This window comes from Trachinotus anak, unplaced genomic scaffold (genome assembly GCF_046630095.1).
Source record: "Trachinotus anak isolate AG129_WGS33_773 ecotype Australia unplaced genomic scaffold, CSIRO_AGI_Tana_v1 ptg000001l, whole genome shotgun sequence".
Lineage (NCBI taxonomy): Eukaryota > Metazoa > Chordata > Actinopteri > Carangiformes > Carangidae > Trachinotus > Trachinotus anak.
Window position 1 is genome coordinate 4,374,807 of NW_027273852.1, and position 22,609 is coordinate 4,397,415.

The 22,609-nt window shown below is 41.9% G+C and overlaps 1 protein-coding gene across 1 annotated transcript in view; it reads right to left on the reverse strand.

The window, feature by feature from the left end:
- LOC139634216 (TSC22 domain family protein 1-like) overlaps positions 1 to 18,785 on the reverse strand; it is a 29,794-nt gene extending 11,009 nt beyond the window's left edge. The window contains exon 1 of the mRNA XM_071500574.1: positions 15,235 to 18,785. Within this exon, the coding sequence (XP_071356675.1) occupies positions 15,235 to 17,972 (2,738 nt within the window). The 5' untranslated portion in view covers positions 17,973 to 18,785. The remainder of the gene's footprint in view (positions 1 to 15,234) is intronic.
- Positions 18,786 to 22,609: the final 3,824 nt, after the last annotated feature.

Genomic DNA, 22,609 nt, shown 5'->3' on the forward strand with positions numbered 1-22,609 from the left:
AAGATCCAGGTTACGCAATGCGGTGTATGATGTGTGTGAGCAGCAGGTTTGAATAATGTGGGGTGAAACCTGGCATTAAAAGGATTAGCAGCCAAAGAACACACAGCACTCCGGGTCCAGACAACAGAGGACAGAAATAATGCTAATACAGCAATAAAGCTGAGGGGAGAAAGGGTTGAAAGGAAAATGTAGACAGGTATGTCTCCTTATAGGAATATCAATACAGAATCAACAATTGCTTTTAAACCGCTAAAAACCATCAATACAGTTACATCAATTCAGACCTGACAAATTATGTGATACAATACTAACAAAATCATATATTATCATGCATTTTGTCTCTGCTGCAGTTATGTCTGATTGGACTTTAAAGACGCTATATAGCCAACCTTAGCATTAACAGCTGTTCACTTACTAGTCTTGCCAAGAGCTTCAGCCACTGTTGTTTTTACAATACAAGAGGTTAGGCTTATGTTTCACCCTCTGAGCAGTGATGAGATGGGCCAATAGGGCAGAGCTAGCTTGTTAGCATGCTAACATCAGTAGAAGAAAGGAAGTGGTAGAAATAGAAGCAAAACAAGAGTTAACGTTGACGTCTGTGAACAGCTCTTGTCAAGTAAAGGAATCAGGTTTGATGCTGAACTCACAATGTTTCTTCTAGACTAGTAAGTAAACAGCTAATAATGCTAATGTCGGCTATGTAGCAATAGCAGAACTTATATATAGATCCTTCTAGTGCAAGTATAAGAGTAATATGAACAAATAAATGGTGTTCGGTTTTAGGAATCTGATGATAACATGTATTTTGGTAATGTTACTCGTATGTAGTTAAAATTAAAATTAAAAATTCATCTACAAACAGGCTACTGTCAATATTTAACAGCAACAGCAATGGATTTTTGTAAGTCATGTAAAACAGTGAAGAACACGGTGATGTCAATGTTTAAATCAAAAAATGATTTGCCTTTTGTCTCAAGCCGTTTAGGGAAACCTTTTATCAAATCAGCTGGGATTTCTTTTCAGCTTTGGCCAGTTTGAAGTGGTTGGAACTGAAGAAACTACATGTTAGAAAATGTTTTCACTTTGAAGATAAAGCATAAACTGGTCTTCGCGAAGGAAAGACACACACTCAGTGTATTAATGGTCAGTAGTTTCCACTTTCCTCCATGTGAGCAGAACATATCTGTTTTCCTAGTATGTCCATTTAAAGAGTCTGCTGGGGGAGGAAAAATTACTCACACTGGTGTCTGGGTCACAAAGCTTTACAAAACAACACACACACCTGCTACAGAGCCTCCACCTCGTAGCGACCTGAATTATATTCAGTGAGTGTGCTTGTGTTGGCTGCTGGGAGGCCGTTTTCTCTTAATACTTCATAGGATCAGAAAATCAAATGAGTCATCTCTCCCTCACGCCCTAGTCTACATCTCAGCCTCCCACCCACCATCACATTCAGCAGGTCTCTCAGCCGAATCAGTGCAAGCTGTGGGTGGATGCACTGGTAATGTAAATGGATCTATTTGGCCTACAGCATCAACAGCAGCAGAAGGGGTCCTGTGTATTTTCAGTACAATGCCAATAACTGCTTTCACAACGCACGTTATCAGTCTTGACGTCTATCTTAGATCTAATTTGGAGTGGGGCCCTGAAAACAGAGAAAAGACACTGCAGAGGGTCAGGGTGCAGCAGAAATCATTTGTCAATCAATTGATGAAGAATTTTACCATGTATCTCTATTTTAAAATGAGAGTGTCGATCTTGCCTCAAAGTACACCTATTTTATGAAATGTCTTTGGCATCTGCAGGTCAAGAGAATCCTTATCACGTTTTTTTTTGTTTTTTTACAGCTAACATTGGTACAGAATATATATAATCACACAGAAATGTGTGTCTTTGCGTAATATGTAATGGTTAAAAAATACAATCAATTGATAGATTGGAAAATAAGAATCATTAAGAGAAGAATGACTACTCCTGTTTTCTTTTCCTTACATCATCAGCTGTTGAAACAGGTCAGGGAAAGTTCATCAAATCAATAACCCTTAAACAATTAAGATACAAGCCCTGAGCCATTTCCCTGCCCTCTCATTCATGAATAGAGAAGTGTGTGCCTGTGGTAATGCAAGGTTACAAGTGAAGAGGACAGGGCAATGAGTGGATTAACTAATGATGACTCCACCGTCATTGGGCTTGAATCTCTGACGACAGCAGAGCTATCATAAGTACAGCTTAGCTACAAACAAACTAACTGATGTTTCCTACACGGATTTACAGGAAGGCAGGCCAAGGCAGTGACGATCCTTCGCTGGTTATCTCTACTCTTATAAACATTTTCTATGAGTTACTGCATTTTCCCTTTTCCAACTACACAAAGCCACGATAAGGTCATATGCCAACTATGAGAATCCCTAATAAAGTGAATTAATAATAACAGTTCAGGCTCAATTACAGTGCACCACCCCCAGTGTATGATTAGGAATCTGGTATGGTACTGATGAGAATATCTAGTAATGAACACTGCTTACATAAACAACTTTGACCTTTACAAATTCTCACATTGTCACTAAGGCCGCCCGTAGTGAGTATGATATTACTGAGTTACACCTGCAATGACAAATGAACAAGTGGAAGGAGACAGTTTCGGAAATGATGGCCACAAACAAAACCAACACTTAACAGCTAAATAGAGGAAAGGGTCGCCTAAGTCCGATTACAACTTATCAACAAACAGATACAGTATTATAACTGTACACCACAGGAAGAGGACGCTGCCATCTTCTGGTGACAAACCAGGATTTAATTCATAAGTCTATGAAAAACATAAAAATTTAATTTTGTTTATGGTGCTTTCTGTAAGTTGCCCCTGCGAGAAAGGAAAGAGCGAACAGATTTATGTTCTGTTACAGTGGACGTGAACTTGATAACAAATAGATTACAATTAAATTGGAACCTCCTTAAATACAATCCAACCTCATGCATTTCCTTTACTCATATCCAAATCACCAACTAAATTGAGCTACAGTGTGATGTAAGTGAACCAAATATTGTAGACACAGTTTTATTTAAAACTGGTTGAGAATCAGAGGTCAACCTAACTGCGACAGAAAGAGGAGAAAAACTTCACACCGCCTTTTCTTAACCTGGATTTGTTGACCCACACATTGGATCACAGTGAGTCAGAGGAAGAATAAAAAAGTCTTACCTGTTGGACCAGGACGGCAGGCCACAGGGAAACATGAAAGAAAGAAAAAAGTAAAACTCATCAAGAGCAATACACCAACATACCGATTTACAATGGCTTACAATTTACAGCAAAAAACAATGTTTAAAATTAATCTTTAACATGAACAAGCACAAGAAGTGAAGTTCCCAGTCCATCAAAAGCTCAAACAATTCATTAAATTTCCTTCCGAGTCTAACACACAGTTACTTATGCAGCAGACTTTAGCTGTTAAAGAGACTCCATTTTAGATTTTTTGACATTAACAGAGCCACATTATGAATCCTATTTGTACTTTACTGTTTGTATCATTTGCAGGAAATTGTCTTTGACCCTTGAAACAGAGCTAAGCAGTTTTCTAACAAAATGACCCTTATGTTTAAAAAATGGGACACACATTAAGTAAAACACAACAGAAAATTTCCTGGCTCAATCAGTCAAACCCGCCTTCACACAACACTCACATTACTTTATCTGATTCTTTAAAACAATCTATAAATTGGCACAGTGCTGTATTGCTTCTTTAAATGCACATCCCACTGGCTGTGGGAAGAGAATCTGAGACCTCAGTGGTATAAGCTGCTACACACTACCATCTAGTGGCAAATACTGAAGCCAATACATGCCTTACTACTGATTCAACTCCTCGCGATAGGCCCGTTCAAACCTTCTGGGACCTAGGTGGTGTATGTCAGTTATTTTATCTGTACGCATAGTTAAATTTGGTTCGCAGTACGTAGGGTCTAGAGAGAAATGTTTACATAAGTCTGACATCACAAAAAACCTGACAAGCTTACAGCTGAGTCATTCAGTGCTTTTCTTTGAACACGAAACCTCAGGGGTCTGGAAGATCTCAGCTCTGCCTGGCGTAGGACAAAAGGAGGTAAGGTTTGGTCAGTTCCTTTTGTAGCCCACAGAGACTCAAACTGCCTCAGGAGCTGTGCTTTCTCACCGAAGCGCAGTTACTCAGTGGATGACGTGGCTCTGATGTGTCTGCTAATGTCATGCACTGTAACTCAACATTGTACTTTCTTCCCTTCAGCTTGGTTATTTCGTTATTACCTTCTAATGTTTGCTGAATGAGTTACTACATGTTCTTCACAGCTACTTTTCTACCTCCCTTTGTATTTGGAGAAAACTCATGTACAGTGTATTTTAAAATATACTACTAGAATATACTACTAGAAACACTTGTAGTGTAGAGTTGCCCCTGGTAAACTGCACTGCTTCAGCTTTTGTCCTCATCTCTGTCCACATTCACACATAATAAACTTAACATGCAACTCTAATTCCTACAACAGTGACTATTAACAGTCCTTTGCTCATTTTATGTGTCTAAGTAGAGTGAGATGACATCACATCCTCATTTCACTTAGTCAGCCCTGTTAAAGTGGGTGGTTACAGGGTGCTATAACCACCACTTCAAGAATAAAGTAAAGTATTAAGCATTAAATAAACTATTAAGCAAACAAGTGTGTACATTTGAGAGGAACGTGATGTGACTTCAGGTGCACAATCTCACTGTGAGAAAAGAACACTGCATTCTTTTCACAGCTAATCCCCCTTTTCATCAGCTCTTTACCTGTCATCACACCTTAAATGCTATAAAGCAACCCGGCAATAAAGATGTGTGCATGGTTGTTTCTCAAGTTTCAGTCTACCTTCTCCACAAGTTCTTCAGAAGAGAGACAGTTCATGTTACATTGTCCTGTCCACACTTTGGAGAGGATTCTGGGTAATGCTGCCCCCAGTGCTTAGTTAGTATTACCTACTACTGGCCAACTACTTTTCCAACTTCCTTCTGCTCCTCCCTCACGGCTTACTTTGAGATTTGTTTTATGAAACTTTTTTTTTTCCCACTCTTATCAATTTACTTCATGGGAATTAACGTCACCACTGATTATAAGATCATTTTATCCTAAAAACCTTTAACCAAGCAGTTCCACAGGAATTCACATCTCCATGTATGTGACTTTTAAGACTCTCAAATGCTTTGTGACCTCAATAACTCTCACATGATTCAAGTCTCAGATGTTGAAGCACATGAATGCATGAACCTTTTCAGACCGATTCACTTTCAAATGCAGCACCACGTTGAAATTGTACAGTGCTTCAGAGGATAGATTTAATGATTACGGTGATGGACAATCTCAAACAAAGCAACAAAAATCTAATGGTCACTTTCATAGCTTAGCAAAAAAGAATGAAAACAATTGCTACATTACCAATAAGCAAGAGCATGATAAGATTGCCAAAAAGATTTTTATTCATTGTGTAAAAATGATTAGATCAGCTGACAAACCCTGTACACATTTTACTGACAGTGAACCACACTAACTGTCCATTCTGCCTGTTTCCAGGGAATGAATGTACAGCTCTACTGCTCCATGTTTCCCTCCCAGCATCAAGGCTAACATGTCAGAGCAGCACACAGCAGTGGCACTTTAGCACTCCTCCATGGTCATTTGATCACTGAAATTAACACAAATATGGTGCTTTTAATCCTAAAAACAGCATTCAGACTGCCACACCGCGATACATACACAGTACACATGCATACAGTGTGATAAGCCTGGTGTACGCAGGCTGTTCACAGCTTGCCAGCCAGCAGGGGGTAGTACAGCACTGTTTACAGGGCTGAAAATGGTTTGGAGGCAGACTATACTTGGCATTAATGCCACTGTCACAGTGCCAATAGCAACCAGAAGGAATTTATTGGGTATGTAATGCTCATACCAAATTGATTTAAAAGTGTTAATCACTTGGCGAAAGAGATTTGAAGTAAAGAGACTAGTAGGACACGGGTTCCCACAAACTGAAAATATACTTTTGGTCCCTCCAAAGAAAAGTAGAGGTTCAAGGGCAGGGATGTAGACAGTCTGCTTCAAAACAGTAGTGAGCTCAACGATCAAAAGCTTACTATGATTTCACCATTCCTGGATATTTCTGCATTTCAAGACAGACTTAAAAAGAAATAAGAGTGTGACATATGAAACACTAAAGAATGTCTTTTCTTTGGGTGGGAGTGTGTCTGTTTGGGTGGGCTACCTATGTAAATTCAACATGTAAGAAATGCTGAGTACAGACCACGGGCGTTAAACTGCTGGACATACACATGATGAAGAGCCAAGTGTCTCTGTGCTTTATTCCTGCTAATAAGAGAAGCTGCTGGCTAGACTATCGAAGGCCAAAGATTTAAAAAAAAAAAAAAAAAAAAAAAAAAAAAAAAACTTGACCCCTCCCTCCACCAGCCTTCCTCATTCAGCCACAGAGCATAGAAAAGGGGATTAGCTCACACAAAGTGAGAGTGAATGAATATAAAACCCTATGGGAAAAGACACTCAGAGACTGGAGCTCTCATGTCATCACAGCTGAGCAGAAAGGCTGAAGCTAACAGACTCCATTAATTTAAGCAAAGCAGATAAATTTACAACTGTTATTTATGAACTGTACACAGTGTATTTTTGAGCACAGAGCCAGTCTTTATGCTAAGTGAGGCCAACACTAACCCTACTTTTAGCTCTAAGAGAAAAGATAGCAAATAAATTTAAGTGTTTTGAGAGGCACTGTAATAAACTGGTGTGTATTAACAAGACATTTGTCTGTTGGCATCCGTCCTTTTAAATGCCTTTTTTGCAGTGATCGCACCACAGTTTCCACAAATTCTGCATTTTTACTGTGTTTACTCTACAGCTTAAACATTAGTCAAGTAGTGGACTGAAACTCTGACAACAATCAGTTAATATTTTCACTGAAAATCAGTTCTTCAAGCCTCTCAAAGGTGAATATTTGATTATTTTCTTACAATAGTAAACTGCATATCCTAGCATGTTATGTCTGACTTAAAGTCCAAAATCAAATTCACCTTGACCTCTAGGATAATTGTCAGATTCACCAATAATGAAAGCAATGGCTTGTTTCCCTAGTTGATACCTCATCCTGACTTATGTCGTAACAACATCTACATCATGATAATAATCAAGTGTTAAATCTAGTAAATAATATGTAACTCCATAAGAGTAGTTGTCATTGTTGCGCACAAAGGACAGTTGACTCATTACAGATAAAGCTATGTTTGACATTTAATCAGTATCATGTGTGTCTCACTGTCTCACAGCATCTCATATTGCTCTTTGAGTTAAAAATAAGGCTTCTCTGTAGAGTTTTGCTCACAGACTCAAAAACTACCCAGCCGATGTGTATCCGAGAACACAGATAACAAGAAAGGTACTGTGTCATTATCTTTTTATTGGCTCTTTGTTCATATCCTGGGATGACACTGGCACTTTTTATTCCTGTCAGGCTGTAAGAAACTGATATAAACACTGCACCAAATTGCGAAAGAAACAGAACAAACAGTATGAAAGACACCGAGGAGAAATAGGCAGGAATGCTTATGACAATAGCAAAGTCATCCACTGCGTTTTTTCTTTTAGAGTGTGTGTGTGTGTGTGTGTGTAATTCCTGGAGCTGACTGGACAGTGTTCTGGCCACAGGAATGCCGGCCATGATTCAGCACATTGCCAGCATGTTTAGGGGAATGACAGTGGCAGCCCACTAAAGCCCAAAGATAAAAATGTGTGGCTAAAGATGAAACCTCCATCGACACCATTTCATAGTGTCATACATACATTACACATGCATTATATGTGTAATGTATGCATGTCACACATGTTGCAGATAACAGGAGCCCTCAGTGACTACAAAGTCGTGAGTGCTCCGTAATTATTCTTGATCTTGAGGTCCAATCAGCTGGCTTCTAAAAGAAACAATGAGGACTCTAACATCATGTTACAACAATGTAGCAGCTCCAGCAAACGTCTCCCACCGACACATATTTAGCCCAGTGCTTGAATTTCAGTGCAGGATTGAAGGTTTCATCGATTCCTGCAAACGTAGCACTTTTAATGCAGGAAATTCCTGCACACTTTTCGAGCGACGTCTGATAATCTTCAGCCAACATTTACCCCGACACCGGTGTGGATGGCCAGACAACTGACTGGAAGTGCTGCATCAGACAGACAGCCCTCCACCCTGGACAACACACTTGGTGCGCTTAGCAAATCTCTGTCTCTCCCTCTCTCTACAACGCTACGAGTCCTCTCTGCTGCTGCCGCATCTCTCGCTATCATATACAGACAGGTTTCAATGATATGAGCTTTAAGGTATATAAACATGGACCAATGACAAAGTGGAATCCGCTCAGGAAAAAAACCCCAAAAACAAAGAAACACAGCAACCTGGAAGGACTAGTGGAAAAGGATCAGGATCCTCAGACAGGTAACAGTAGCATTACTAAGGTGAAGCAGCAGACAAAAGACAAGTTACAGGCTAACTGGCTCAGAATATAACAGCAGCTTGAACTTAACAATGGTTCACTTAGATATAGAAACATCACCTAACCGATGCTCATTTCAGAGCTTGGCCCTGCCCAGGAGCAGCTTTTGATTTTGAAGTTGTTATTAAGTGGAAAGGGATGAAGCAGAGGAGACGAAGCACAGGGACAGAGTAGAGCATGAAGCCAAAAGCGGCCAATGTTAGCACTGAGAATCAGACCAAATCATTTAGCAGTGTATGTTCTGCTGAACTAATAAGATAATTAAACAGCAAGGCAATCAACCACAAAACCATGCATTTTGTCATTTTAATGCAAAAAATAAAAGAGACACAAAAATTGAAGGATAACCCATATATTTTATATAAACTCCTTCAGTGGAAGCACAAAAATACTCAAATCTAACTGCTTCTGTCTGTTATGTACAGGTACAAAAAGGGAAAACAGCAGAAGCAGTTTTTTAATGAGGTTAGACTATCATGGGGCTCTGTCTGCCCATGTGTGTGTGTGTGTGTGTGTGTCCAGGGGTGGGAGGGCAATTTTCTCATAGATGAAAGGCAGACTAAAAACACAATCCATTATCATCCATTACAAGCCATTAGTTTTCCCACTGCACTCTTAAGTGAAACACTGTTTATTGATGGAAAAAATAAACCATCAGCAAGAAGGTGGCAGAGACAGATGAAATCAATGATGACCCTGCACACACACACAAAGCATGCAAATAAGCAACAGACAAAGACATGATGCGATTTATAGATACATGCAGATGTGAGTGGTCTGTGTTAACCTCCGTTTCATCAACACACAGTGAATTGATCATAATCTCCTTGCTCAGTTTCATTCTGCCATTCATGCTTTCACTGCTTGGCTTAAAAAGACATAGTAAATATTCAGTAGCGTGTGGTGAGACCCCCCCCCCCCCATCTCTCTCTCTCTCTCTCTCTCACACAGCATGTTGCTGCTCTGCTGTGTTCTGGTGTTCTCTGGCTTGGTCTATGTGGTAGGAATGGGGGGAGGTGTCAGCAGCATAACAAATAACAAATGCTGTTTACTTTTAGTGAAACACTTCAGTAATGTGCAACTATGGACAAACAGGAGTTCTATATAAAAGGCCACAGCTGAACACTACAACAATATAAGTGCATTTGCTATGTAAAAAACAAAAAAATACATTTGTGGTTCAGTGTGTTCTCACTTCTTAAAGAAAGCACAACGCCTATCCAGTGTTGCAATTTGTGTGCATACTAAGTCCATCGCTCATCTCCCAGCTGCACTCAGCAAAAATGATCTTGGCAGTATGGTTTTAAAAAATCTCAACATTTGTGAGGCTCGTTGAAACTGGTTTACAAAAGAATTGCTCTAATCAGAGCAATAATTTGGACTATCCAGCTTTTTAAATGTCTTTTTAATTTGGACTGACCAGCAGTGATATAATCAGGATTTCAACTAACAATTACTGACGGCGTCTATTGAACTGCTGATTTTCTCAATTACTCTGTTAATCTCTCTAAAACATCAGAAAACTACAGCTGATGTTATCAAATATCTTGTTTTGTCCCACCAACCATATCCAACTCAACTGAAGAAGTTGGAACCATCAAATGAATACTGATTCTATAATTCATTCATTCATCAAAATACTTTCTTTTTTTTAATTTTCTATTTTCTTTTCGATTTAACAAGGAAACATTCTTCTACTAAACATTAACAACTTCAAATACTTTAAACACTGAAATTCATCAAGGGCCTCTGTTAATAAACACAAACTGGACACGTTCCACGTTCTGGTTTTTGGGGTTTTTTTTAACAAGCAAATTAAGTTGTTTTTTGTTGAAAACCAAAGAAAATGCTAGAAACAACTGTATCAGCTCATATCAAGATACATGAAATTTTTACTTTCTAGCAAAAGGATGTGAAACTTCTCAATTTATCTTAAGATAGTTTCTGAATGTGGTTCAGTGGTCAGGTTCAGCACAGGACAGTTTGCCCCTGAACTCACCCCGCTGTGGGTACAGCCATTAAGGACAATTTGGCCTGAAAAGACAAACAGTCCAAGATGTGGCCAATGTTTAGAAAAATCGCTTTTATCTAAAAATGGACTGTAGAACAACAGACAAGAACATCTGGACCCAGGTCAGCCACAGTCTATGGTATAAACTTCATCAAGCCAGTGCTCATCTTCACAGCAGCCACTGATGGAGGAAACAGAGGAGCCACACAATGGCAGGATTTATCAGAGCTGGGACAGTGATGCGCAACTCTAGTGTTCAGTCTGGTTCCATCTCGTCCAGTCTGCTGTGCCCTCAGTGGTCTCAACCAGCTTACAGCAGATCTGACTACTTTGGGTTGGGTCAACCTGGGTCACTTCCTCTGTGTGTTGTAAATTTTGGGGATCTGGTTGATCTCCACACAATGAGCAACAGGCCCAGCACAAACTGGCTCCCTGTGCTGCCAGGGGGAAGATTACATTCAAAACAGAGAGCCGCAGAGATAGGCATCACGCTGCCAGCCAGCCCACATTCCCCTGAGCCTTAACACATTCAAATACACACACACACACACACACACACACACACACACACACACACACACACACACACACCTCTCAACTTTTCAGACCAACAATAGTGCTGTGTTACAAAAAAAAACGCAGCATCCTCATTCATTTTGATGGAACCACTGGGTTGGCACAGGAGGGGCTTCGGCAAAAAGATGCACGTTTATTCACCAAAGAAGTTGTAACTCGCTCAAGTTGTGCCACAACACAATGTGCAGTCTTTGGCACCACGTTGGCCAGTACAGTCATATTAGCTACAGAGGATACATCCACCAACGCAGCCCTTGTGTGTGTTTTTAAACACAGGGCTGCCAGAGCGCCCACTTCTACTTCTGCTGTTCAACACACCACTGGTGTCGAATGTTGCTGACATCTGCGCCCAGTGGGAAAAATGAAGCACGTATCTGTTTGTCTGGAGCAAACAAACATATATAAATCAACAGACAATATTTAGCGGCAGAATTCCCCATATTTACACGTGACAGATTGTAACCACAAACCAAAGCTTGGGCGGAATCATGTGACGCTGCACCTCTTCATCAAAAGCCAGAATAACTGTTTGTCAATGTGTCACTTTGTATTAAAAGGGAGCCCTTCAGGATGACAAGACGACCAAAAAGAGGTGGTATCATATCTTGTTATTACTAACACTGAAACTTCACCAGAATAAAAATTAGAACAAACAAATATTAACAAAAATAACAAAAATGAAAACAAAACAAAAAGTATGTGAACACGGAACAAAGTCTCAACTCTTTATGAAAAACAGTGTTTTCCCAATTCCCGACCAAATTAGTTTTTCGGTGTCTGAGGTGTAATTTAAGTTAAACATGATCAGACCTTAATACAGTATGTGAAATGAATTTACAGCCAAATCTCACCACAACACCTCACCAACACACAACAACACACATCATAAAAATGAACAAAACTAACAGAAATAAAAATGAGAAACCTTAAAATTGTGTGTTTCATATGACAGTAGAACTTAAAGTAATACTATACACATAAAATTAATACAAACCCTAACTTCTCTTCGACACCCCGGTCCTCCTGAACAAAGCAAATTTTGCTAACCAGTCTGTATTACCTCTTGTCGCGACTGTCTTCAGTCTGAAGGTTTGAAACAAGAACTAAAGGACAGCAGCAGCAGCACACACACACACACACGCAAAGAGAAAACACAAAACCACATCCTCATGTACAAAGACTCATACGTGTGGAAACCTGCATACGAGCATGTTAGAATACCTGCTCTCACATTAGTTACATTTGGCCCATGCTTTTAAATATTCAGCACCGTTTCCTAATTACTGTTCTACCATTAATGGCCTATAACCCACAACAGTCAATCAGCGGCCTGCTCGTACACACATACAGACATCCATCCATCTTAAACATATTAATGATGCCTCAGAGACACACACACACACACACACACACACACACACACACACACACACACACACACACACACACACACACACACACACACACACACACACACACACACACACACACACACACACACACACACGTAGATACTAGGCACTGTGCCTTCAGAGGTGATTTATAAGGGGCAGGGTCATCATCCTCATTAAAACCTGAAAATAGTGTATGTTGGCAGAAGCCACACAGCAGACAACAGGGACTTTGGTCTTGCTGACACATTCCTACCAGACAAAGAACAAGTGAGCTTTCATGACAGGGGCTGGCTCCTCTGCAATTAGTACATAAGGAAAAGAGTCCCAGGTCTTAGCAATGTTTCCATTAAGGTGACTTTAAAAAGGTGAAATCACTGATTGCCTCTTTACAAAAAATAAGCATCATTTGGTCATGGTAATCAATAGCCACCACCCTTAAGTTGGCTCAGTGAGATTTAGGTTAATAATTCGATAATTGGACATTAACTTCAAATTGAATCATATTATGAATTTTCATAAGTTCTGTTGTCCAAATAATAATAACACTTCAAAATGAAATTTTAATATTTCAAAATCCACAATAGTAACATAAGTTGTTTGTTATGTGAAATCTTCTAGATACTGGATCCACTGCCTATATTCATATTATACATTTTCATTATTATGCAGTTCCCCCCTTTTTTTCTAAAAGACTCGCCTATGTTGGTCTACAATTAAAATAGATAAGATTGTCTCATTCACCAACTTTAACATTTTAAAATAGAATTCATATAATTAAGATTTTTTCATCTGCTGTTGAGGCTCAGCTTAAAGACATTCAGTTGACAATCATGAATACATATTAATACATAATAATACATATGCATATTCCCTCAGCAGTTAGTTGTCATGTGGCTGATAATGAAAGAGTGATGTTAACCAGCAAAAAGCAGCCTGACCTCAGTGATGGTTACAGGGCTTGATCAGCTGTAAAAGAGCTCTTTGAATTGTGTACTGTACGATATCATTAGTGCTGAACACAAGTTTTTGTGGAAAATTACTGAATCCATTAAGTTTAGTTTATCTTAATGTAACTGTGCCGTTTATAACAAGGAAACTGAGTAAAGTGATTTGAAAGTGCTCGTCAGCAAATTTAGTCAAATAAATTCAGTTCAGTATCAGCACATTTAAGATATATCAAATATCAAAGGACTCGGGCGTGACTGGGACATGCCTTCTTTGTGTGTGTGTTTGCGTCAGCTGATGAGACTGCGCCGTCATCTTTGGATTTTGCACTACTATTTTTTTCAGTGAAGGTCCATTGTCAGATAATTGCACTTGTGTGACAGCAGGTAAACTAGACAGAACTGAACCGTGAGCGTAATTCACCAAGACAATCTTCTCATTTGTAAGAAGGGCTTTGGTTTCACCCAAATGCTGCTTATCATCAAAGACAATAATCCACCTGATCCCACATAGATTTCACATTCCTCAGAGTTAAACATCATGTGATAACAGTCGCCATCCTTAAGTATCCATCTAACTGGCCCGTGGAGACACGCTGTAAAGAAACTACCATCATTACATCCATCTTACTTTCTACGTTCATAGTGATCAATCCATCTTGGTGTCTCCTTCTTACCTGTTTATTATAAATATCCTAAGAGCTAGAGCTAATTGAAATTTTTTCATTAGTCAGGAAAAAAGGCTTACGATTGTTAGGAGTGACTGAAAGGTGAGCAATTTCCTGCTGCTGCAAGGTGATTAAAATTCCTGTCTAACCTCAAAATGAGCTCTTAAAACATATTATTGGGAGAACATTTCTTGGGATTTTGTTTTGGGTCATAGCATAAATCACTAGCAAACTGTAGTGACAGGAGAGGAGTGACAAAGAGGGATGGGGAGGGAGGGAGAGAGAGAGAGAGAGAGAGAGAGAGAGAGAGAGAGAGAGAGAGAGCACTTAATAAAATCAATAAGCTTTTACTGAAGGAAAAGGACTACTGCACTGTACCTCTCACGTCAACAAGTAAACCACCACCTTGTCCATATGAGTTCATCGAAAGGTAGAAGGAGTATTCTTTTAAGCCTTACTTTACAAGATGCAGTGTAAAACAAAATTAAACATTAGCTGTAAGGTTTTATTTCATCTGTGAAATAAGACAACACATTTCATTTCTATCACATTTGCAGCTGCCTGCCTTTGTCCATCTCTATTGAAATAATGATACAGCCTCCATCGTGCTAACTGCTTGTCAACAACCAAAGGTGCTGAGAGTGAGTACAGCGAACTGCGCACCCAGCAGAAACTGTGCACTTTAAAGAACAGTCAGGATTCAAGCAAGCAGGCAGGCTAGGTAAAATGTCGAATCACTGCAGCCACTTGATAAAGAAGAGAGACGTCACATCCAGCTGAGCCCTGCACTGTGTCCCGCTGACAGAGGAGAGACAGACTGTGGCAGCCTGGCCACTGTCTGCTGGCTATCTAGGAAAACAATAACACTTTTCTTCCCTCACAGCTGCCACGGCAACCAGTGAAATCATTCAGCTTCAAATAGGCCTCTGAATGCTGAGTAAGGCAACAAGCACCCATTTAACATCATGCATCTCTCACTAATATACTTTGATTCCAGACACATCACATATGCCTGCACTGAAATTCAGTTGCAGCCAATCAAATGAGTATGAACAGAAAGAGTGAGGAAATAAGAGCTCTTACCCATCCTCCTCTCCATCAACGGACTTAAGACCAGCTGATGCAGTTAAGGCACTGGCGGTGGTGGTATTGCCCTCCGCTTCTTGACCCTGGCCAGTGCTGGATCCAGATCCAGCCTCCCCTCCGGACAACTTGGGCAGCCCCAACAGAGCCGACTGGTGCTGGAGGAGCAGCCGCTGGGCATCCTGCAGCTGAGTAGTGGTAAAGGTGGGCAGACTAGCATACAGAGCACTGGCCTGGGCAGCATGAGCGAGGGCCTGGGCACTGCTGTGGTCCTGGGACAAGCTGGCAGAAGACGACTGGCTGTGGGGAATAACCTGTGGGGGCATCCTACCACTATTCCCAGTGTTGTGGGCTTGGGGCTGGCCCTGGGGATCACTCTGAGGGTTGGTCGGAGGCACACTTGGTGCAGACACTTGGCTCTGGTGGACAGAAGTGGGCAGCTGGGCGCCCAGGCCCGGGTTTTGGATTTGTGTTGGGAGTGACTGTGGCTGCTGCTGCTGCTGGCAATCCAGATGGCCAGGGTGGCTTTGAGGCTGCGGGCCAAGCCCTGCTACTCCAACATGCGAGGGCATTGTGGAGGTGGTGGCCTGAAGAGAGGAAGGCTGCTGCTGAGGCTGTGTGTGGAGGAGTGCCTGTGACTGCTGAGGGCCTCCTATCATCTGACAGGATCCATTAGCTGGTCCAGGGGGAGCTGATCCACCTTGGTTGGACAGAGATTGAGAAGCAGCAGCTTGAGGGATACCTTGATGTGGCTGGGCGTACTCGGGCGGCCTCACTTGCACTGGGGCTGCTTGGGGTGCAGCAGCTGGCTGCTGTGGCAGGGAAGTATAGCCCATCTTCTGCTGCTGAACCCCCACTAGGCCCTGTGTGGAGCCTGGGGGTTGATTAGCAACTGCCTGGGCATAGGTGAGCTGCTGTTGGGGTACAGAAGATGTAGGGAGTCCTATGGTGGTCTGGTGGCCTTGCATGGGAGCAGGCTGATGAATGTTTGTGGGAGCTGTGGGGGCCACAGTAGTTTTCACATGTGAATGGGTAATATCCTGGGCGTGCATGTGAGGTTGAGTTAGGGATACCCCCATGCTTAAGCCACTGGGGAGGATTCCTTGAAAGCCCTGAGGAGGGGAGGCATAATCCTGGGCATGCTGGGGCACTGGGGGTCCCCCAGCCTCTCCACTGCACACACTCTCAGTATAATGGCTCAGTGTACTCATAGTGCTACTCACAGAACTACCACTTGTGCTTTCCCTCTCTGAGGCCCCAGCAAAGCTCTCAGAGACATATTGACGCATGCTGTGAGATCCAGCATCAGATGCAGAGGAACTGGGAACAGAGGCTGGGGTTTCCTTGTCATAAAATTCAGTACATGTCCATCTGCCCTTCTTGAAGGGCTCAGAGCTAGAGTCCAGCTTCACCACCCTGAAGCGAGAACTGGTGGTAGCCACCGCAGGGGCTGGAGCTGGGGCAGGAGTAGATGATACAGAGGTTGTGGCCATGGCTGTGACAGGGGCACTCACAGGCTGCAGCACAGCAGATCCAACTCTTCCTTGGATCCCACTGGAGAGTCCCATGCCTCCAGAGGCACTGACAGCAGCAGCAGCAGCAACAGCAGAAGTCGTAGTAGTCATAGTGATATTGGAGCTGATCTTTTGGTGTTGCTGGATCATGCTGATTTTAGTGGCATTCATATGGCCACCCCCAGCTGCAACAGCGCCACTTCCACTGCCCCCACTGCTGCTTATCACATTGAGAGGAAAGCCACCACTGCTACTGCTAGCACTCGTGCTGATCCCCCCTCTCACAGGCACGTTGGCAGAGCTCAACATATTCACATTACTAACGCTGCTGGTCTGGGGATTAACTATGCTAACTGTAGTGCCTGTAACAGAGCTGTGCATTCCAGGGACAGATCCCGAGGCCACAACCCCCACAGGCTGAGCAACAATATTTGGAGGGCCAGCCTGGGAAACATTCTCTTGAGGGCCCCCCATATTAGAAGGCATCTTCTGGGTGACACAAGGTAAAGCTCCAGAAGTGAGGGCAGACTGGATGCTCCCAGACCCAGAGGACAGAGAGTATACCTGGGCATGGTTAGGGTGATGAGAGTGTTGATGGTGATGGTGCACAGTCCCGTTCACCATGGCCCCGACATGCTGTTGAGCCTGGTTCAGTGCATGAGGGTGTGAAGGCTGGTTGGGGGAGACAGCTCCAGGGGTCTCTGCCTCGTGGAAATTATTCAAAGTCTCCTCCGAGGAGCTCCTCTCTCCTCCAACTATGTCATTAGCTCGGGAGAGGGACACATCCAGGATTTCAGAAGAAGACAGATCCTCTGTGTGGGACTCATCCAGGTCATCGTAGCTTTCTGTGTCCTCTGCAATACTGTTGTTGGTACTCACAGATATCTGCGCTGGAGTCACACTTGTGATCTGGAAACCACTCTTCTTTTTCATCTGAGCCCCGGCCGACTGTGCGGGCTGTGGCTGGGAATGCAGATTCAGGCTGTGGGGAGGCGGATGATGGGGACCCGGAGAGGATGAACCAGCAGGAGGTTGGCACTGAATCAACAGGGAGGGCTGATAATCGTCGGCTGAGACGTGGCTGTTATTGACCACCGGGTTTGCCGGTGTTGACAGCGTGGAGCCGCTCCCGCTGCCTGTGCTGCTACCCCTCCTGTGAAAGACAGCCGGGTGCGCCATCTTTCTAACACTGCCAGAGTCTCCTGCAGGGTCCGGATGATGCATTTCGAGAGGATCCGGGGGGTAGTTGGTCTCTGACAGTATGCAATAAGGTTGCAGTTCGTTAACGGCGCCGTTTTGACAAAACAACGGTCAACAGACAACACGATCAAAAATAAATATGTGAACTAAGCGTCGGGTGGCTGTTCTCAAATATCAGGGGAAGTCGTGCCAATATTTACAGCCTCTCATACAGGATTCAGTGTTTTCCAGTGACAACGAGGCAGGAGAAGCTAGTGGCCGCTCGCCGAGTAGCTAGCAAGCTAACGTCAGCTGATGCCAGTTGTAATTCGCCGGCTAACCCCCCGCTGTTGTCCGTCTGTGAATTTACTCAACACAATCTAACATGTTGCGGGGTTTTCCTAACGAGATGCTACGTTGTGATGAACACGGGCAGTAAAAACAGAACAGCTGCCGAATAAGTCAGCGTTATATCAGATGCTAGCCTGACAGAGGGGTAACGTCGGCTAGCTAGCTGCCAGTCTCCATCACCGGCTAGCTAAACACAGACTGTGGTGAGTCGTTTCAACTGCTCGGTTCGTTCAAAGGAAAGAAAATGAAAACAAGCGACCTTTCATCCGGTGCACGGCGATGTAAAAGCCAATACGATCGCTTAATAGTCGCGGCCAAAGGTTTTAATCCATTCCACTGAATCCTCGTTTTTTTTTTTGGTGCTGGTTTTGCTGTATCACTGGTCCTCCCCAGCGGTAGCGTTGTTCAGTATGTAGCCTCCTGCACCGCTGCTGTGGCTCTGGGCTGTGACGGGGCTGGAGGGGAGGGGTGCTCCGTAATATGGCGACCGCGCATGGTCTCTGCTGCCAGACATAAAGCAGTCTGGGAGAGGCGGCGACGAGCCCAACATCAACATCGACGAAAAGTGCCGGAAAGTGCCGAGTAAAGGGCGCTCCCTCAAACCTGTTCTGGGATGTGGATAACAATAGATGATGTGTTTTTTGTTTTTGTTTTTTGTTTTTTTTGCTATTCAACTCAAGGAAACATGGAGATAGGGCAAGATAGATTAAAATCAGATTTAATTAATTTAAATTTTTCACATAATTTACAAAGGACGGTGCATTGTTACAGATTTAACTACCAAATTACATAATAACCTAGTAGCCTTTTGCATGTTAACAGTACAATAATATAACAGAAATAATAATTTAACCATCTGAAAGAGGCAATAACAATGCATAAAGTATAAACTTTAATAATCTAAGGGAAATTGGTTTATCCCTGAAAATAATGTAAAAATAATTTTAATATTAGCCAATGAAAAGTAGAACAAATATCATATAGGCTGTAAACATTTGTTGTTGGTTGAGCAAAAACATCAACATCACAACGGTGTTTTGAAACAAAGGTGGGCAGAGAGCTGCTAGATCTCTCTGCAGACACAGGTGTTAACTACACTGAAGGATTTTTCTACACACAGGTACCTTTTGGGGCCTCTCTCTCTCTCTCTCTCTCTCTCTCTCTCTCTCTCTGGTGTGTTTGAGAGAGAGATGCTGAGAGAAATGTACACATTTGTTGGTCTGTAATGTTGCCGCCGTAGTAGGTCAATGAACTCTTGTGTTAAACTGGTCAAGCAACTCCATTTTCTGTGTTCTGGTCTCTTCTGTTCATGTGTGGATATAAAGACCTTGTTGTAACTCTAATCCCTTTCAATTAATATTTTCCTCTCTCCTCTTCTCTTCTGAAATAGATAGATAGATAGATAGATAGATAGATAGATAGATAGATAGATACTGGGCTTATTTTCGGCTCTATAGTGTTTAATGCAGTATATATTTAGCAATTACATTAATAATTCAAAGTTTATATCATAGCTGCTCAGCCTGACCATCATTGTACACTTCATTTATCTCTATACTCTTGGCTTAATCCACCCCAGTTGGTATTTGACTAAATACATGGAAACTTTAATGCAAGTGCACCTGAATTTTTCTGAATAACTGTGTTAATCTGAGACATATCTGGCTTTAGCAAAAAGGTGAAACATTCTGCAAAATGTCTGAAAATGACTAAATAGTTCATTTGTGATTGTTAAACAATCTCTGCTTTGGTAGTTCATGTAAATATGAGACATTTTGCTGAGTTTGTCAGTTTTAGGCTTTGGGGGAAAAATATATATCCTAAGAATATTTAGAAACAGGGAGGGAAATGCTAGAAATAGAGAGAGGAGGAGTTGAGGTAACTAAGAGAGACGGAGGACAGAGCAGTGGTTAGTGAGGGAGGTGGAAGAGGGAGAAGAGGGAGAAGAGAAGAAGAGATTCACTGTCAGGCAAGCAGACAGGCTATGTCCATCGATACAAATGATAGAGGACGAGAGACAGCAGGAGCCTAGTGCAGTGTAAGCGTCTGGTGCGGTCAGCAGCTTTAAATCACACTGGCACTCCAAAACAAAAAAACACACAGCACTATTGTGCCGCCGGCCCAGCAATAATGAACAATTTATACACTGGACACTGCGTTCATTTTGTAAATACTCTGCTCTGTTTCTGAGTGGAAGCAATAATCCACACTGTTTCCATATGAAGAAATAACAATTTTATGCTCTCTATAATTATAGTTGAAAAACATACAGATTTTGCATGTGCCATACAATATTTGCTTCTAATTTAATTCCAGAACAACTGAGCAGTCAGGGGTGGCTGTCGCTCAGATGGAAGGAGAGTTGGCTCTTAATTTTGAGTTGGCAGTTCGATCCCCAGGCAGCTCCTCCTTTCTACATGTCCCTTAACCCCAAACTGCTAAAGTAAGTCACTCTGGATGAAAGAAAATCTGCTGAATGAATGTAATGTAATATAGTTTGCATGAGCTAAAGTTAGCAACCACAAAATCAAACCTTATCATTACTGTCCATTGTGGTTAAGACAGCCAATCTTCTTCTTTTGAAAGAAGGTGAAAGTTCCCATGAAAGTTGACAAACAAAATAATTTAAAGTTTCCTGCAGATATGCTCCACAGTCAGTAATTAGACAAACCATCTCTCATGTACCAGTCATAACATGTCATAACATGGAGCATGACAAATCTGTATCTCTTGTATGTATTGTTAAAAGTTTGAACCTCAGTGTCGTCTTTCTTTTGGAATAAGACAGTTTATTCAAATGCTTTTTTGTGATTATGATTTATCATATCAGCCAAGTTTGTTGGTCAAGTGCTGTGTAATCACACATGCGAGTAATATGTATGACTCTGGTTGTCAGCAGTAGCTCTCGGCACAGTTAGGCTACATGTAGGGCCAAATAAACAAACAGAAAGATACACCTGTTATGTGCAACTCAGATTAATACTGAAATAAATGCTTCCAACTGATTTATGTGAACTGCAGTTCAAAGTATTCTTGTAGTCCTCAACATGCACATTTCTACATATGTATGTGGTATGATGTTGATATCTAACTTAGCTGACTTTGAGAACTGCCTTGCTCAGGCTAACACCAAGAAAGAATTACTCTCTGAATGACTGTACTGAGCCATGGCCTGCTGAAGGGCAAGTAGTTGGGAAGTTTTGAGTGTAAAAAGACAGACCTGTCAGAGTGGGGTGGTAATGACGGTGGTGAAACCAACCTAAAATTCTTGAAACAACAGGGGCTTTTGCTGCGGAGAGCATTGGGCCATGCCCAGTGATGCAGGGCAGGGTGTCTGTGTCTCTGTCTGGGGCTTGTGTCCACTGATCCTCCCCTGCTCTGAATGGAGGCCAGAACACATGCTGGCTTTATTTGTACTGGATGATCCTCCCAGCAGAAAATCACAGTGTGTCTGTGTTACTAGACATATAAATGCCCAGGCCCCACACACTCATTCATGAGTTGTTCTTCCCACACATAATGTAGTCTAAACCTAACCTGGCACTGCTGTACTTCACTTTAATGAGGAGAGAAGAGTGAGAAAATCTTCTGAATAACAATAGCTGGCATAGAGGATGAAAGATCCACTTTACTAATCTATACTCCATATTTCTATTTGTGAATTACCGAGTGTGCATTTTTTGTAATAATTATTCATACTAAAATTGAAAGGCTTAGTATTGATGTGTAATATAATGTCATGACTATGTCAGAGCATGTGTTTTATGTTCTACGTAAATGTCACATGGAAACCCACACAGTCAGAAATGTATTGTCTTACACATAACCTTTCAGTGTTTGTTTTGCTCTTCTGTCTGAATGAGGGTAAAGACTTGAGGACATGTTCTGACCTTATGTAGAACAACCAGCGGACTCACATAACATGTCTCCAAAGACTTGTCAAAGCAAGGTCCTGGGGTCTGATCTCTGACTGTCCCAGCAGTGAAACTTAACCAAAACCACAACAAGTGACTGTTTTTGCGGTAGGCACTTATGAAGTGTTTCCCTCATAATGTGCTTCTGTGGAATGAGGACACACAGTAAGGTTTTACTTAGCAGTGTTATGGAGAAGCTCTCTCCAATGACAGTAAATAGATTGCCTTAAAAATAATGTGTTTATTCGTTATTGCATCGACAGACTAGCATACAGTCAGCACAATGAATTAAACAAAGCAGTAACTTTAGATCTGCATGCTTGACTGATGAGTGAAAGGGAAACTTGAGAGCAGCTGGTGGGCACACTGTATTTAATAATGAAGGAGAGAATCTAAGATGGCACAGACTCACATTCA